The following is a 12,257-nucleotide window of genomic DNA, read 5'->3' as shown; positions in this document are numbered from 1 at the left end:
TTCGATTGGCTTCTGTAACACTATATACTTCAATTGTAAACTATCTCACTTCCATTTTTCCTTAAACTTAAATGGGCTTCTAGATTATGACTTTGGTTCCTTTTACTTTTCTCTGTTCTCTCTGTTGTGAGCTCATTCACCTGTATGACTTCATTTGTCACCTCCATGCAGGTAACGTTCAAGTATGTATATCTATCTCGACTCCCAACCTCTTTCCAAATATTAGATCTCCTAACTGCTTAAAATGGTCTGTCAGCATCTTAAAAGTGAACATCTTCAGTAATGAACTCATCATTTTTCCATCCAAATCAGTCCTTCTCCTATGTTTTCTCTTTCTTTTGATACCATTATCATATGTTCAGTGAAACAGGTTGACAAATTGGGTATCATCTTTATCTTTTTTTCTTCTTCTTTCTCCCACCTCATTTCTAATTACACAGAAGCTAGATTGAGTTTGCTAAAATACAAGTCTGGCCGTGCTACTCCTTATCTGCCAATTTAGGATCAGATCCTCTGTTTTGATATTTAAAATCCTTCATAATCTGACCCCAACCCACATTTCCAGTATTATTGACCATTATTTTACCCCCCACGTCCTTCAGCTAAACTGGTCTTCTTGCTGTTCCTTATGTATTATGCTCCATGACTTTTCACTGGCTGTCTCTCCTACCCCCATACCTAAAATGTACTTCCTCCCATTCTCCCTTCTTTGAATCCCTAGGGGCCTACTCCAGAAACCTTTCCTTATCCCTCTAGCTTGTAATATTTTCTCCCTCAAATTACCGTGTCTGTTTAGTTTAATTTTTATTTGTTTTTTGGTTGTTACTGTTTTGCATGTCTTTATAGGTACATATTATTTTCCCCAGCTAGAGTATAAGATATTTGAGAATATGACTGTTTACATTTTTATCTTTGAAGCCCCAGAGACTAGCATAGTGCTTGACTTATAGTAAGTGCTTAATAAATGCTTGTTGATTGATTAATTGATTCAATTTTTAGTGCTACTTTTATTTATATTATTGTGATAATTTTATATATAGTTATATTGGCCTTAATTTTTTCACATTGTAATTCTCCACCAAATCTTATCAAGTTTTTCTGCATTTTTAAGTGTTTTTTGTGTTGTTATTAAATTTCATTATAATAATATTTCAGTAATTTGTTTATTATCACTCAATCATTGAAAGCTTCCTTTTTTCCCCCGGTTCCATGCTTCAAAGAATGCTTCTATAAATATTTTGTTACATGGGTTTGTTTGTTTTTTCTGTTGTTGACTTTTTTGGCATCCTTCCTTTCCTTTTCCTTTGCAATCAGAGTAGTTCAGCAATTCGGTTCTAGATTGTGATTAGTCTTCTAAGTGGTCTGCTTATTTTCAATTGATTGCCTCTCCAATCCATCCTCAACAACACTGCCAAGTAGTCTTTCAAATGCTCTACTCTGATTACTTCATTCCTCTACTCAAAAACATTCAATGGTAATTCATTGTCTATTGAAGATTATATAGTCCTGATCCTGGTGATCAAGATACTCATCGATATGGATTCAGCTCATTTTCAGCCATATTTTATACTATTTTCTCTTTATATTCCACCTGCCAACTAAACTGGATTATTTTCCATTCCTTAGTCTTGTTCCTTCTTGGTCCTTTCTCTATACCATTGCACATGCCAGATCTTTCCCCATTTCTGAACTCTCCATCCTTCTATCTGTATCTTTTGAAATACATCTCCTTCTTTTTAAACACAAGTTTGGTGTCATCTCCTCCAAAACTCTTCCCTGATCACCTCTTTCTTTCTTTAATTAAAAGAATCTTTCCCTCAAATTTCTTAAGGCATTTTTCCTGACCTATTCCTTTTTACTTATCATAGGCTGCCCTATTGCACAGTTACTTATATGCTGTTGGAAACATTGGGTTGAAAAGAGCATTGGAAATGATGATGTCAGACAAAGCAAAAGTAAAAAATATCCTAATTTAAAGAGATAATCAGGGAAACTATTTTGGTTAAAAGTACCATAGAAAATAAAGTAATATCAAAAATTTTTGCAGCCAGTTTCTTTGATAAGGCCTCATTTCCCAGATATATATAGAACTAGTGACATTTCTAAAAATTAGAGCTATTCTTCATTTGATAAATAGTCAAAGGATATGAACAGGCAGTTTTCAGAAAAAGAAATCAAAGCTATCTAATCATATGGGGGGAAATGCTCTAAATCACTACTGACTAAAAAAAGGCAAATTAAAATAACAATGAGTTACCACCTTATACCTGTCAGAAATGACAAATGCTGAAGGAGATAAGAGAAAACAGATATAGTAATGAACTTCATTGAGTGAACTGTACAACCATTTTGGAAAATAACTTGAAATTGTACCTAAAAGGCTATAAAACTGTACATACCATTTGATCCAGTGACACCATAACTATATCTGTATTCTAAAGAGATCAAAGAAAGGCAAAGGACCTCTGCACAAAAATAATTATACAACTCTTTTTGTGGTGACAAAGAATTGGAATTTGAGGAGATGCGCATCAGCTGGGAACTGAGCTGAACAAGTTGTGGCATATGATTGTCATGCTATTGTGATGCTTTTTCAGAAAAACATGTCGAAACCTATATGAATTGATAGAAAGTGAATTGAGAAGAACGAGGAGGTCATGTACACAGTAACAGCAGTGATGTAATGGTAATCAACTGTGAAAGACTTGACTACTTTGATCAGTGATCCTAGATAATTCCAAAGAATTTATGATATTAAAAAAAAATACTGTCCATCTCCAGAAAGAGAAAACTGATAAGCTGTAATTGCAAATTGAAGTATAATTGTCTTCGAACCTTCTCCCCCCTTTCCTCCCCCGCCCCACCCTTTTTGGCTTTTTCTGTGATATAGCTAACATGGAAATGTTTTGAATGATTTCACATGTAAAATTTATATCATTGTTTGCCTTCTCATTGGGAAGGATGGAAGAGAGGGAAAGAATCTGGAACTCAGTAAAAAAAAAAAAAGAATGCTAAAAAAAATACTAAATTAAAGAGGGAAGGAGAAAGAGCATTGGACTTGCAGTCTTGGTTTGAGTCATATACTAGTAGTGTGATAATGGAAGGAAAGAAAGAAAAAAGCAGCTATTTATCAAGTATCTACTTTGCCAAGCACTATGCTAAGTGCTTTTCAAATATAATCTATTTAATTGTCACAACAACCCAGAGAGTTGTGTGTTACTATCATCTCAATTTTACAGTTGAGGAAACTGAGGCAGACAGAAATTAAGTGACTTGTCCATGGTTACCCAGCTTTTAAGTATCAAGGCCATATTTGACCTCAAGACTAAAACTGGATCCATTTTATCAACCACCTGTCTTCATAGGAAAGTCAGTTAACTTCCCTGCTCCTTAGTTTCTTAAGCTGTGAAATCTATAACTTGAAATAACTGCCTACCTCTCAGAGTTTTTGTGAAAAGTGTTTTGTAAAATTTGAATGTTATTTCAACCAGGTTTTGTTGCTGTTATTGTATTCTATGCTCTTTGAGAATATTGTATGTTTTCTAGCTCTTGCATAAAGAGGGTTTTTGTAAAAGTGAAATAAACCTCCAGATCTTTAAATGGATTCAGCTGGGTAGTTTAGACACCTTCATTTTCTTTTCTTAAAAAAGTTAGTTACACTTAGCTTATTAGTACATTGAGCCTTTGTGAAGGGAGATCTGATAAAAACTGATATAAAGAAAACTGAAAATCTGCTAAGCATTTGGTATGCCCTGGGGAAGAATACTATATAAATAGAATCATAGAATGCTAGAAAAGGACCTTGTCCCAAGATGTTCCAGCTAATTTAGAGTCTTAGAGATTTCCAAAGATGATGCAGATTGGTTAGTGAAGCAAGACACCTTTTTTATCTTTTGCCTCAGAGTTAGTAGCCCTTAATGAGATAGTCAAAGACTGAGAGGAAAGGATACATATGGAACATGATAACCAAAGAATCAAGAAAGGATACAGCTGTATCTTAGTCAGTAGAGGTAGCAGGATGTAATCTTTATTCTGCCAAGAGAGAAATATTGGAACATCACCAGACATTGGATAAGATGATTCTCAGGCTATTACAGGAAAAGGAAAGTGAATGATGAACCTTAGAGAATCACCTACCATCCTGACCTGGAACTCTCATTACATCAAGCTGTCCTTATTCCTCCCCACTTACAATAGGAATACTTGAGTTCCATCCTATACAACAAAGCATCTCAATAGAGTGGAGAAAGGTCATGAATTTCATAGGAATCTCATCAGAGATATGACAGCAAGGAACTGCTGATTATCAAGGATGCATACATGAAAGGTGGAAGTTTCCTATCTTAGAACATTCTAAGCACATATAGTTCCAGAAAAGGAACAAGAGGTGGGGTGAAAAAGGGATGACAGATATGATGTCCATCTAAAGCAAAAGATAGCCTGCTACAAAGAAAGTTACTGTAAACAAAGTTTAAAAGGTCATCTGGTCTAGTCTCTTTACAAAAAAAAATGAGACCCTCATAGTTTAGAGATTTTTCTAAAATCACAACTATTTAATGGAGGAGTCATATAGCAAGAGCCAAGATTTCTTGCCTTTCAGTGAGTGCACCAATCTTTTTATAACATCTTTTTAATTCTCAGTAGTAGATGTACCTCTTCCCTCAAAATTTAACATAACTTGACCCTCGGTTTGTTAAGGAAATCTTGAAGGTGCCTTCAAATGTCATTCCTCAATATTGTTATATGTGATATAAAACCATTTCTTGGTGAATTCTAGACTTTCTTTTAAATTTGTTTTTCATTATTTTGTCCTATGATAAACACAGCTTAAAATGAGTACTTCTAATGCAAAGAACCAAAAAGGAAAGTTGTATGTGAAGCCTGCAATCTCATATAACTGTCTTTTTAAAACATTCAACATGTTAATTTTAAAACTGACCTGCTAGATTGTACCTCTCCTGTTTTTGTGTACCTATTGTAGTTTTCTTAAGTGTTTGAAGTCATAAAATGCCTTTCTAGTTATTTTGTGGTTCTATCAGATATAAAAATTGTTATCTGAATTCAACCCTCTTGTGTGGGGAGAGGCATCTCAGAAATTCATTGGGTATCAGGGACAAACAAGCTCAAGTAGGAAATTTCCTGTGCACTGTTAGCACCCAAAAAATGATTATTTCTGTTTCAAAATGTTTACATATTACAAGTAAAAAAAATGTTCTCGGGTAAGTATGAAAAGGAAAATTCTAATGAACAGACAAGAATTTAATACAAAAAAAGATCACACATTAGAAATCATCTAATACAACTCCTTTGTTTTATAGATGAGGAAACAACTAATAAATAACAGAGGCAGAATTCTGATCCAGATTCTCACATTTCAAATTTAAGATGCTTTCCCCTCTGTCAGCTTATACTGATACATGGGATCTTAAAAATAAAGATTTTTGTTGATCAGTAACTAGGAACTCAAGTGAACTTGATGAATGGAATGCCCTCCTCCTCACCAGCAAATGGGGTGTGTAGTTAGGGGTCTTATCTCTATAGGAATGATGAATTCATTAGACTTATACTTAAAATACTATAGAGTAAAAAATTTTAATGTTTTTAATTTATTTTAAAGTAACATCTTATTGGTGTCTTTTGTTTTCATATCAATTATTTCTGGTTGTTTCCTTTCTTTAACCAAACTATCAAGTCCTTCTTTGGGACAAAGAAAAAGAGTCAAGACTGGGTGACCTTGTCTGACAGTGTATGCAACATTGCATATCCATAGCCCTTCATGTCTTTACCGCAGGGAAGTATGTTTCCTTCCTTCTTATCTCTTGCCAAAATTGGTTTTAATGTAAAGTTTTGTCTGGGAGAAAGATTTAAGGATCAAAGGCAATTGGGGTTTTGATAATATTTAAAGAAATAATAGATGTTAAGTGAAAGGCAGAGTCACTGTTTTTACTTTACCCAGATTGAGAGGCCCAAAGTTTAGATTTGAAATGATCATTTTCTTAACTGTATCCATTTCACTAATGGTACTGAACATGGTTGCTTCTTAATTCTAATTAATAAAATGGTTAATCATGAAAGATTTGGAAAATAGAAAGAGATATGCAGATGATATAGAAATATGTATATATATATATATATATATATATATATATATATATATTTTTTTTTTTGTGCATTAGTATGTAAATAGAAAGGAAGGAAGGAAGAAAATACTATCGATGCTGACATCTGGCTCAGACACTTTCCCAAAATAGGTGAAATGATCAGAATTTCAAATGCATAATAAATGAAGACAGCAGAAGTTAATTTTCAGAAAATGTTATTCTTATGAAATTAAGATTTTGAAATATCAGGTTCACCACCACAACCTATTACTCCAGATCTTCATTCAAGAGCTTATTTTATTCACTTTTGATTTTTCCCTTCAGAAAAAGCTAAGATTTAAATTACTGATGACTTGTTTTTTGGGGAAAGTGAATTTCTAAGAAGTTTGTATCATGAATGGGAAATTAAGGATTTTTTAAAAATAATGCTTTAATTTTTCAAAATACATGGAAAGAAAGTTTCCAACATTCACTTTTCAAAACCATGTGTTCCAAAATAATTCTACTTCCCTGCATTTCAGATTGCTCATATGTAAAAAAGGAATTGAATTAGCTGGCCTCTGAAGTCATTCATTGTTTTATATCTCTGATACTCTTCTATTTCAACAAATTTGATCTATGATAAGTTAATCCTTCGATGAGAACAGAGCACAATGATTCCAAGCAGAGTATAAGGCTGCTCACGTTATGATTGGATTTGGGGTTTTCTAGTATTCATATCTGCTCCAGAAAATTGTTAGGGCAGAATGAATATGTATGTGAGGATGAGAAGAGCCCTTACATCAGGAAAAACTACCTAAAAATTGAAGCTATTGAAAATTGGGATATGTTGCCATTGGAGATGAGTGGGTTCTCTTTCCTTGCATGAAGGTGGAGGAGGAAAATCTGAATTTCAACTGGATTATGGTGTATATCAAGGGAAATGGTGGAAAATAAGTCTGGGAATGTTGCTTGGAACGAGTATGCTACTTTCACCAATGCTTATTATGTATGTTTCTATATATGAATATTTGAATGTATATATAAGGGGCAGCTAGATGGCACAAAGGATAGTTCTGGAGTAAGGAAGATTCATCATTCTGAGTTCAAATTTTGCCTCAGGTACTTCTTATCTGTGTGACCCTGAGCATGTCACTTAGTGCTGTTTGCCTCAGTTTCTTCATTGGACAAATGAGCTAGAGAAGGAATTGACAAACCACTTTAATATCTTTGCCAAGAAAATTCCAGATAGGGCCACAAAGAGTAGGACATGCTACTAAACAACTAAATAACAATATTAACAACGTATATGTATACACATATATGTATATATACTATCGCTATCCCTAGCAATAACAAACATTTATTTTCTTTCCCTAATAACAAATATAAAGTCAATTTTTCAGTTTATATTACAGGAAATATTCTTGCCTGGAAAACAGCATAGCCAGGGAAAAAAGAAATTTTTATTTGTCTTGTTTGATTTCTTGAAATTAGAAGGTTAATGGGCTAACCTTTTGTTTTATTTCAGTCCTAATTTGCTCTTTTTTCCCCCCTTTGTACAGTTGATGGACTGGATAAGGCTTCCATTGCAAACTCAGATGGACCCACGACAGGTTCCCAGACACCTCCTTTCAAAAGAAAGGGTAAACTCTCTTCTATAGGCAAGATTTTTAAACCTTGGAAATGGAGAAAAAAGAAGACCAGTGACAAATTTAGAGAGACCTCAGCAGGTATGAGTTTTATAATTCTAATAGAGTTTTAAGCCTGTGAATTTTTGAAAATTGGGTGAAGTCTTGTCAAGTAGATGAAAAGCATAATTGGATTTGTTATTGATGGAGTGATTAAAGGGGAACTTTCTCAAGATTCTGAATCTGCCCTCTTTTCATTTTGTATTTGTAGCATATTCTGTTGTATAAATATATATTTTCAGGCTTGTGTGGAAAACTTTGTAGCTGAGACAAGAGCCAAAGTTGTGGATGAGAGGGAATTTATGATGACAAGACTACTATCATCTATTACCTGAGTAGTCGCTGATGGTGATGTTGCCCAAGTTAAATTTTGAAATGGAAAAGGAAAATGTGCTAACTTTTTGTATGCAAGTTTAATGTGGTTGTATATGAAAGAAGTTTGTTATGCTTTATTTAGTAAACTGCTGCCTTAAAATTGGCTTAAATTGAAATATTGACAACATCCTCATGAATTAGGGAAAGAAGTCCCCTTCTCCCTTCTGTTATAACCAAGATCCATTACACAACTGACTCTTCCCCCTCAAACAAAACCAAAAAAAAAAGTTGACAGTTCAATATCAGATTAAAACATGTACAAATAAATGTCAAACCCATTATAGCACTTAACTCTCAATAAAATAGGTGAAGGCTTTGTTAAATGATTTGACCATGAGTAGCTTTGTTCTTGATCTCTCACATGTCACACAGCTTGCCTGACCATGAGTAGTACAACTTACCACTTTGAATGACTGTCCAGGGCCTGAAGGAACATGTTGAGAGAAAGACCAGGGATATGAGCTGTTTTTTGGTCCCACAGCTGTGGAACAAAAAACATATACCATGCCCAACCAAGGTGAAAGGGACAGAGAGCAAAGAGGAAGGCACCCTGGGGGGACACTCAGACTCTGAGGCATTCACAGCTGTACAAATAATCATAATTTTTAAAATGAACATTTAAGAAGAGTGATTACTCTAGGAAAACATTAATACAACAAAGCTATCGGGCTTTATTTTTTCCAGCAGCAAGTTGTAACCTTGTATAGAAGACAGCATGGTACAGCTAATAGGTGCAATGTAGACAAACTATGGGAAAAGATTTGTAATTTCTGTATATTTGTGTGTGTGTATGTGTGTGTATTATATCTATATATGTATATGGGTGTAAATATGCATATATGTTCGTGTCTATGTGTCCAGATACATTTCTCTTCAGCCCTTACCTGGCATCTGTGCTGCCTTCTCTCTTATGATTATAGTTACATTTATGTAGCATTTTAAGATTCACAAAGCACTTTTTTCACAGAATATCAATGCATTATGGAAATAAAAATAGTATTATTACTATTGTATATATGAGGAAACTGGCTCAGAGAGCTTAAATGATTTGCCTCTAGTCTTTGAGCTAATGATTATCTCCAACCAGTCCCTTTTCCTTATCTCCTCTTGTCATTTTATTTAAGCCACATGTCCACTGTTACTATTGTTCAAAGAAAAACTAATATTCTATGCACTGTGAAATCTTCATGTTTATGACACAAAATTTTGTGCCACATATTGTGTCATTGTATCATACTCTGATTGAGAATCAGGGTGGGCAAGCTAATTTAAATTAAATTTAAATCCAACAAACTGTTTGCTCCCTTTTCTTTTCACTGAAGGGTTTTATAGGAATGGAACAGAAAGGGAAGATATATTGTGTGCCAGAAACTGTAAAAAAGTACTTTTTATAAATGCTTCATTTGATCTTCACAACAACCCTGTGAGATAAGTAGTTATTATTCATTTTATGATTGAAGAAACTGAGACAGAGGTTGAGTAACCTGTCTATTGCTATTAAATGTCAGAGACTGAATTTGAACCCAGATCTTCATGACTCCAGATTCAGTACTCTAGTCAGCTGTACCACCAACTGCCTCCGTTGCTTTATAAAAGTTGAGCATCAGAACATTATCTCACTCACCTAAAATGCTACTACTTTAGAATGCTACTAAATTAAGACATTGTAGAGGATAATTAAATGTTGCATTAAGCAGACTTTTTGGGTTTTGCTTTAGAATTATTCCTGAACAAGTTTCCCCTCTTCCCCTCTTCCCCCCTAAAGCAAATAGGATTAAGTGACTTGGCTCAGGGTCATACAGCTAGGAAGTATTTAGTGTCTGAGGCCAGATTTGAACTCAGTTCCTCCTGACTTCAGGGCTAGCTGCCTTCTGAACAAGTTTTTAATGCATTTCAAACATACATTTGATATTAAACTCCTCTGTAACTGTTTTTCCAAACACACTTAAAATGCTATTAACATTGTATGCATTGCAAATTAGTTCTAACATTATAAATTACAAATGTCCTATTACCCAAAGATTCCATTACATAAATTTAACTTTTGAACTACTACTGAATGTTGGAGATTGTGCTAGTTAAATGTAAAACAAAATGCACTTTGTGCATCATTATTCAGTTTTTCTCAGACGTGCATGTCAGATTCATAGTGACATTGATGGACTTGACAATAGATGAAAAGAATTTTTTTAAAAGCTTTTAGGATCTTAGATTCATAACTGGAAGAGATCCTAGACACCATCTAGTACAACTCTCTCATTGTATTCATGAAGGAACTGAGGTCCAATGAAGTCAGCATCAGATGGGGGCTTTTACTCAAGGACTTCTACTACAAAACCAGTGTTTCTTCTCTGGTGCCATGATTATAATTAAACCTGTGTGCTTTGAACTTTATAAATGTGATCTTTTAATCTTCACATATCACTCTGTGAGGTAGGTATTATTTTTTTTCTACTTGGAGATTGAAGAAACTGAGGCAGGCAAAAGTTAAGTGATTTCTCTATTACATGTCTAAGATCAAATTTGAACTTGGGTCTTCTTAATGTTAGGCCCAAAGCCTATCCACTTTGCCTCCCAGCTCCCTCTATAAAGACAGGTTAAATTAAACCTATGATCTTTCCCACACAGAGCAGCTAGGTGGCACAGTGAATAAAGTGCCAGATCTGAAGTCAGGAAGATCATTTTCCTGAATTAATCTGACCTCAGATTCTTCCTAATTGTGTGACTCTGGGCAAATCACTTTATCCTATTTGCTTCAGTTTCCCCATCTGTCAGATGAGCTGGAGAAGGAAATGGCAAACCACTCTGGTATCTTTACCAAGAAAATTCCAAATGGGATCATGAAGAGTCGGACACAACTGAAATGACTGAAAAATCAAAAAATCTCCCACACAGATTATAAGTGTGTATGTGTGTGTGAGTGCGTATGCATGCAGATAGACAGCTCTTCAACTGGGATCTTGGCCTCATTATTTGTAGCCTGATACCACATGATGATGTAGGCAGAGAATTTGTGAAGTCACCATATGATTAAGAATGTGTAAATATTTTTATTTATATTAATTCAGATGTTGGCGTGCTGTACGTCCATCTGTTAAAAGCTTCATTTCATCCAGTGTTTATAATGATTAAAAGTAGCCCACATTCACTAACCTTGTTACAAAATGGTTCATCTCTAAAGCTGTTGCCAGCCCTGTGTTTTTTCAGAGCTCACATAACTTTACTACATAAAATCCTTCAGCAAAAGGAGCAGGAAATCCAGGAAGGAATTGAACACTACAGCTTAAACATTTTGTCATGACTTCCTTTCTTACATCTAAACTCAGAGGCTTGATTTAGATGAGCAAACAAGACAAAAGTCAAAAAGTCACTGCTCCATTTCCAAAGCTGGATATAGCCTGCTCTTTTTGCTTTTCTTTTTTAAGGGGAAAGAGAGACAGGTGTTAAAGTGTGCTAACTTCTCATGGATACACTTGAAGCTTAGAAGAAAGTATTCTTGTAAACTGGTTGGATTCCAAAAGTTCATTTCGAGTCATTTATTTGGTACTCATGCTTTCCCCATGGAAACCATGTTATAAAATGATGGCTAGGTTTCCAGGTCAGACAAGAAAAAGCTTTTAATTCAAAATATAGTTCATTTTGTTTGCACTGTGATGAAATTTTCTTTTCTCTTATTAGTGATAATTACTAGATATTATGTATTATTAAATCATGAACAAAATAGTTCTGAATAGTTTACAGTCATTCTTATCTCAGCTATTTGACCTCTTTAACTATTGAGGAATTATTTTTGGTCTGTTTGAGAAGGTAAATCTTTTTTTAAAAAGTTTTATTATTTAAAAATTTTTCATTTCCCAATACTACTGCTGAATCTTTGAAATGAAATACAGCTAAACAAAGCAAACTGACATATTGATTGTGTCTGGCAGAATAAACCTCATTCCAAACCATTTATCTGCAGGGAAGCAAGGAGGTATGATGTCCCTTCAGTCCTCTGGAGACAAGACTGCTCAGTACATTTATCTGAGTTCTGATGACTTTTAGTGTTGATTTTGAAAAATATATTATTGTGGTCACTATGTAAATTGCTCTTTTGGTTCTGGTTAGTGCA

General features: G+C 34.3%; 1 protein-coding gene across 7 annotated transcripts in view; it reads left to right on the top strand.

The window, feature by feature from the left end:
* PHACTR2 (phosphatase and actin regulator 2) overlaps positions 1-12,257 on the top strand; it is a 326,455-nt gene that overhangs the window by 224,259 nt on the left and 89,939 nt on the right. For all 7 annotated transcript variants that reach the window (XM_074309635.1, XM_074309630.1, XM_074309631.1 and 4 more), the window contains exon 2: positions 7,646-7,813. In XM_074309635.1, coding sequence (XP_074165736.1) covers positions 7,646-7,813 — 168 coding nt within the window. The remainder of the gene's footprint in view (positions 1-7,645; positions 7,814-12,257) is intronic.

Source organism: Sminthopsis crassicaudata, chromosome 4 (genome assembly GCF_048593235.1).
Source record: "Sminthopsis crassicaudata isolate SCR6 chromosome 4, ASM4859323v1, whole genome shotgun sequence".
NCBI lineage: Eukaryota > Metazoa > Chordata > Mammalia > Dasyuromorphia > Dasyuridae > Sminthopsis > Sminthopsis crassicaudata.
The sequence above is the reverse complement of the archived record's forward strand: the minus strand, read 5'-3'. Positions and strand labels throughout refer to the sequence as shown.